Source organism: Vombatus ursinus, unplaced genomic scaffold, assembly GCF_900497805.2.
Source record: "Vombatus ursinus unplaced genomic scaffold, bare-nosed wombat genome assembly UNPS02014807.1, whole genome shotgun sequence".
Classification (NCBI taxonomy): Eukaryota; Metazoa; Chordata; class Mammalia; order Diprotodontia; family Vombatidae; genus Vombatus; species Vombatus ursinus.
The window spans coordinates 23,359,346-23,365,789 of NW_020954585.1; the positions used below are offsets into that span (position 1 = coordinate 23,359,346).

Sequence of the window (6,444 nt, forward strand, 5' to 3'; positions counted from 1 at the left end):
CAGTTTACTGGCTAGATTTCTTTCTCAAAGACCAAACCTTAAACCCAAAGGACAACAATAGGTCCCAGCCCAAGCACCACTTAATGCTTATTTCTTGCCCCCACCCCCCACGGCTCAGAGTAAAAGTAAAAAGTAACAGTTTCTCTTTTGGTCTGCAACCCTGAGGGTCTTCTCCTCCCAGTTTGATTTTTTTTTTTTTAATTAAAGGGGCCATCCCTTGACTCACTTCTTAAAGAGGCCTATTCACTGAATGAGCATTACCTCACTCAAAGTGAGAACCTGAAAAGACTTTAACTTAAAAGGGCCAGGGTCTCCCATTGCATCCTGGGCCATCTCCAGTTGTCCTGATGAATATCGGACTAATGGACCCAGATAGCTCTGGAGGAGAAAGTGAGGCTGGTGACCTTGTACAGCCTTCATTCACTCAAATCAAAGTCAATTGCAAGTCATGTCATCATCATCCTGATGTCATGGTCCTCTTTGAGAAAGAAGGGCAAACACAATCAAAGGGATCTTCTCACTAAGAGTTCCTAAAACCAATGAAATCGCAGGACCAGTAGGGAAAAAATTTAACTGGCATTCCATGCCCTCTACAATCTGACCACAACCTTTCCAAAATTAGCTCACTTCTCCCCTTTAAAATTAGAATATCAGACTTGGAAGGAACCTCAGAGACCACCACCCACTCCAACCTGTATATGAACAAGAATCCCTGATACAATACACCCAACATATTTCAGCTCTGCCTGAAGATCCCCAAAAGGGGAAAAAACAACTACCTCCCAGGCATCTCATTACACACATCAAGCCTAATTGTGCTCACTTTGCTAAACTCAAATTTCAAACAGAATAAAGCTAATCTCTCTTCCTATCATGTACCAAGTCGCCTTTTTTTCCAGTCAACCATTTTCAGATCCCCCAACCAACCCTTACCAAGGCATGAACTCAAGTCTTTTCACCACTTGCTTGCCTCCCAAAGGTCACAGGTCAGCTGATCAATGCCCATCCTAAAATATGGTATATAGATTTTAAGCGGAGGAGACTAAAGTTAGAGACAAGGTGGTGTTCCAGTTGTCAAAGAACAGGAAAATGAAGGTATGGCTTGTATGGATCCAAGCAGGAATACAAGAGACAAAATAAAAAGAAAAATCAAAAGGACTTGGTAACTAATTCAGCATAAAGGAGGATTCTAGCTTGAAAAATACCAATCTTATCGCTAAAAATAAGGTAGGGAGACTTATTCAAGAAAACAAGTTTGTTTTGAGGAAATACTGTTTGTAATGAAAGCAAGTCACAAGTACACATTTCTTCCAAATAGACATAAATGTAAAACTGAAGTCCTTAGAAGTGGGGTCAGGACTGAACTGAATTTTTAGTCTCCCAGATATTCCTCAATGTTCTTTCCCTTTCCAGACTCCAGTCAATCTATCTTACTATATTTTCACATTACATACCTCAAATTACTCATGTCTTAATTTTACCCTCCCCTACTAGACAGTAAACTCCATGAGGACAGGAACTTTGTCATGTTCTTTATGACTCTTACAGTGCTCAAGTCTCAATTATATTACTTTAATTTGTATCTCCACCCTTGTATCGGCCGCTTTCATGGACAACTTCACTCACTACCCATTTAACTCAAAGGCAGGGGTGTATGGAGTGTTCAGGTAGGACTAGCACCTCTGGTATGAGGACTTGCTGAGCCCTTTTCAGGGCTGTCCGTCCACCTTTGGTGTCCATTGGATTCAAACAACTCTCACTTATGGCTCCAAGAAGCTGTAGTATGCCCAGCAACCACATCCCAGTAACACTGTCTTGGCAGACTGCTAAACCAGGTTGAGGGTAACCTATAGGCCATATGTGAAGACATCCCTTGGCAGAATGGGTGAGAACAAGTTGCTCCAATGGCCATGAAGGCAACTGGAGCAGGCACTGTGGATCCCTTAAAGCTTGATCAGGCATCAAAGATGCCAGGGTCATTCATTGAATCCCTGGCCATTGCCAGTAGTCTTGACTTTTATCCTGCCACTGGACTTTGATAACTCAGGAGGAGAGAGTAAGTCTGATGACTTTATGCAACTCTGATTCACTTAAATCCAATTCATTTGTAAGTCAAGACATCATAAGTAACAAGACATGTTACTGATCCTCTTCAAAAATGGGGGGCAGCTAGGTGGTGCAGTGGATAGAGCATCAGCCGGGAAGTCAGGAGGACCTGAGTTCAAATCCAGCCTCAGACCAAACACTTGACACATACTAGCTGTGTGATCTTGGACAAGTCACTTAACCTCGATTGCCTCACAAAAAAAAAATGGAAGGATAAACAACTCAAATGTGAGTTCCTTTGTTACCTACCCACCACCCACTCAACCTCCAAATTCAAGTCGATTCAATCAAAGCTCTTGCAGACTATACTCATGTACTCCCACTTCCCAATGAGGAAGTAATGGGAAGGTGACTCTTAACCTATCTTCTCATTAAAATGTCTACCAATCCAAACTGTCTTACCTTTGCCAGGAGAGGTTCAAATGAAGTACTCAGGTCAATAAGAAGACTGGCCTTCACTCTGAATCTTTGGTCATTGAGAAAGGCCATTGATCTGATGTATTGGTTACTGCTAGCCCAACTAATAAACTGATCATACTCGAAATCTTGTCTCTCAGTTTACCTTAATTTTCAAAGGTAATAATTGTCTACTCATAAAGGAACAGAAGTAGGGAGACCATACCTGAAATAACCTTCTGGGGAAAATCCCCAAGAGCTCACTTGTGGAATTTGCCACCAGGGGCTTTTTCCATGTCCCTCCTAGCTCCAATTCAGATCCCATGAGGGGTTGAGAAAGCCATGTTTTTCCTAGTCAAAGGGGGAATGACTAAATTGTAGAGCAAGTTAATTTAAATCCCACTATTGCCCTGAAAGGGGATTTTTTGGTAGCTGCATCACTAGTGTTTCATATTGTTCTGTCCGTTTGTTTGCATAAATCAAGCTGTTTTCTTCCCATGACCTGATCAACCTGGGGAGTTTTATCTATGTGAAGAATTCAGAGCAATAATCTCTCTGCCTCCTGAATATGACCAAGTTAGAAAGCAGACAAAAAACACAGACAGGATTCTAAATCTGCAGGGAATTTATGGCATCATAAACTAGTTAAAGACTAAAATGTAATTTCTCTACTGTGAATTTCCAAATTGTAGTTTGAATGCTATTATAAGCGCTAAAATATCTAAGTGAGTTTCAGGGTAGCATTCTGTAGAATGCGTTTTAAGGAAAATGTAACAGTTACTATAATAGGATGCAACTATGTAACATCTTGCTGTTCTCAATCTGAAATTAGAGTTATTTCCACATCCTAAACTATTAAATAGATGAGTTCTTTGGTTTGTCATCTTCCCTTCCTAATGGTTATATATTCATGTATAAGATTAGGTCCCTGAAGTATCTGAGGATTATGTACTCCTAAGGAAGGAATTAGACATAGCTGTAAAGGTTTTTCTACTTTAAAAAAAATTTTTTTTAATTAAAAGCAGTAGTAAACTTTGAGAAAACAGGATCAGACTGTTTTCTCTTAGAACATGTGTATGTGTGTGTGTGTGTGTATACCTATATTTGGCTTCCAAATGTTTATAATGGGAAATTCAGGCTTTGAGTATGTTTTAGTAATGAGCTCTCAGAATTAAATGAAAAATTGGCATTTAAAATTGATGACTGTCAAGAAAGTAAATTTATTTTCCTATTAATAAAAGAAACAGAAAGACTCATTTTCACAAGTCAGGCCCTCATGGATTTCTTTTTTAAAATTTTTCCTTCAGCCTACTGTTGGCACGTACAGGGTTTAGATAAAGATAGGAACTGCAAGGAGTATGTAAAAGCTTAGATTCTCTGAATTTTTAGGTGAATTATGGGTTCCTGATGTTTGAGCCGGTTATTGGAAAACTAAATTTAGGAGGGTGTACTAAATTGTATTGATCTGTTTTGCCAAAGATTATAGCAGAAATATATACCATTCTCTGCAGATAACCTGAACCAGAGAAGCAGGTCTTATAGAAGCTCCCTTCAGAACTGCTTTGAGAACAAGCACATTCCAGAATGCCCAAGAGATATTTTCAGAAACCAGACAACTGTATGAGGCATCTGAGCCCTAATAAGATAATTATGTGCTGATGAAATGAACATTGGGAATAGGTTACAAGAAAAGAAAATGAATATTTATCCCTTCCTCTCATTCCTTCTCCATGCACTACTGTTTCTGTAAGGCCTACTTACCAAAGGCGACTGCCCCCAGTGGAATTTGTCAATGCCTTAGTCACAGGTGGTCTCAAAGATCAAGGGATGAATGGTTATAAGATTAAGCTTGATGATATTAGAACCATCTTTGATCAAGTTAGTGCTATTAAAATAGAATATCTGGGATAAAATTTCTTTAGTCCCTATTCTGTCTTGTAACTACCTCCTCCCCTTTACTCAAATAGTCTCCAATCATTTGAGTCTTAATTTTATTATTTTAATTTGTATCCTGCACAGTGGATAGAGCACCAGCTCTGGAGGACCTGAGTTCAAGTCCGGCCTCAGACACATGATACACGCTAGCTGTGTGACCCTGGGCAAGTCACTTAACCCCAGTTGCCTCGCCAAAAAACAAAAAACAAAAAATTTGTATCCTGACAGTAGCATTGTCCACCTTTATAACTTTACCCACCTCCCACTCAACCCAAATTCAAGTTGATACAATCAACTTGGGGGATTACCATGGGAGGGAGTCTAGATGCAGGTAGAGCAATCCAGAAAGCTATTGTACAAATCTATGCCAAGCTATAAACATTTATTAAAAGCTAACTTCACTTTGCTCAACTCTGGAAGTAGAAAGAAAGGCAAAAATTTGTATCAAGTGCTCCATAAATATTTGTTGATTTCCTAATTCCTACTTTTGCACACAAGTCCTAATTCTTAGGATGCGCTCTTGCCTTCACCATCATCTCTTAGAATTCCTGGTTTTCCTGCAAGGCTCAGCTCAAAAACCACCCTCTACAAGAAGTTCCAATTAGCATTTACTTATTTATGGCGACCTATGTTGTATCCCCACAGTAGAATGTAAACTCCTTGAGGGCAGGGCCTGCTTTTTCCTTTTGTATTTGTGCCCCAGTGACTTACACATATTAGGTCCTTAACAAATGTTTCTAGAATGAACTGAGCAGTGTGAGTGGAAGTTATTTAAATCAAGTTTTGATTGGGGGAGGAACATAGTAAGGGCTCAAGTCACTAAAGACGTCTATGGGAGTCAAGGTCGGTTTGGGAGGAAAGTAGAGGAAGTTGTACAAAGTTTTAACTTCACATTTTGCTGAAGGGGAGGATCGGAGAGGAAAGGTGGGGAGAGGGTGGGGAAGAGGGAGATAAATCACCACCAGCTCTTAGCGCAAGGGCTCCGGAGGCCGACGGGTTTCCAGCCTCCCTGGGTGACGAAATTGAGGCATTGGGAGGGAGAGTGGTCCCCGGAGCACACACACTGGGGCTACCTGCGATTAGAAGCCCTGACGAGCCGGTCCGACAGCTCCCCGCGTCCGGGGCTCAGCCAGAGCGCTCCGTGCCCCTCCAAGGGCTCGCACCTCACGCCTCAGTGCCCTCTGCACCCCTGCACTTGTGGGACCCCGCACCTGTGCACCTACGAGACTCTACACCTGTGCACCCCCCGCCCCCGCACCTCGGCAACTCCGCATCTACACACCCTGGCCCGTGTACACGCCTCCCACTCTGGCTCCGCCCCGTACCTGGTCAAAATCCACATTCCCGAATCCTTCGCAGCAGTCGTACCCGGCTACCTGGCCCTGCATGGTCCCGCCTCGGGTCTTCCCCGAGCTTCCCCTCCCCTCCCCGCGCCTCCTCGTTCACTCGGTCACCCCACGGCCCCAAAGCCGCCGCCACCGTGGGTCCAGGGGGGTCAAGAGGCTCCCCGACCTTCGCTCGCTCCTAAATTTCTTCATCCATCCTCCCTGGCACTTCCCAGGTTAACCCCCGCCGCCCGGCATCCCGCTTCACACGCTTCGCATAGAGCCTTCTGGGAAATGTAGTCCGCTGCCTTCCCATCCTCCTCGGCCTTCCACGAGCCCCGGAGCCATACTGGAGGAGATGGAACTACAAGTCCCAGGAAGTTTGGAAGGGGCTCTTCCCCACTCTCTTAAAGAGAACTTCAAAGGTGCGTCTCAGGTGCCAGAGAACCACCACGTGTCCTTCTCTCCCGGGCCGGCTGGGTCGGCTCTGGGTCCAGTTGCCAGGGCTCACCAACCCACAACCCACCCGTTCTCTCCATGCTCAGTAGCAGCCCTTCCGGGCAGAGATCCTTCTTATCCTACCTGGGGTTACTGACCTGTCGTCCCTCTCCTCTGCTGGTGACGGGATTGGAAAGTTTGGATGGGGGGAGTAGATATAAATAACTTCCCCTGCGGGAATCCA

General features: G+C 43.6%; 1 protein-coding gene across 1 annotated transcript in view; it reads right to left on the bottom strand.

Moving 5' to 3' along the window:
* PEMT (phosphatidylethanolamine N-methyltransferase) overlaps nt 1-5,876 on the bottom strand; it is a 158,397-nt gene extending 152,521 nt beyond the window's left edge. The window contains exon 1 of the mRNA XM_027874443.1: nt 5,763-5,876. Coding sequence (XP_027730244.1) covers nt 5,763-5,825 — 63 coding nt within the window. The 5' untranslated portion in view covers nt 5,826-5,876. The remainder of the gene's footprint in view (nt 1-5,762) is intronic.
* Between the last annotated feature and the right edge of the window lie 568 nt (nt 5,877-6,444).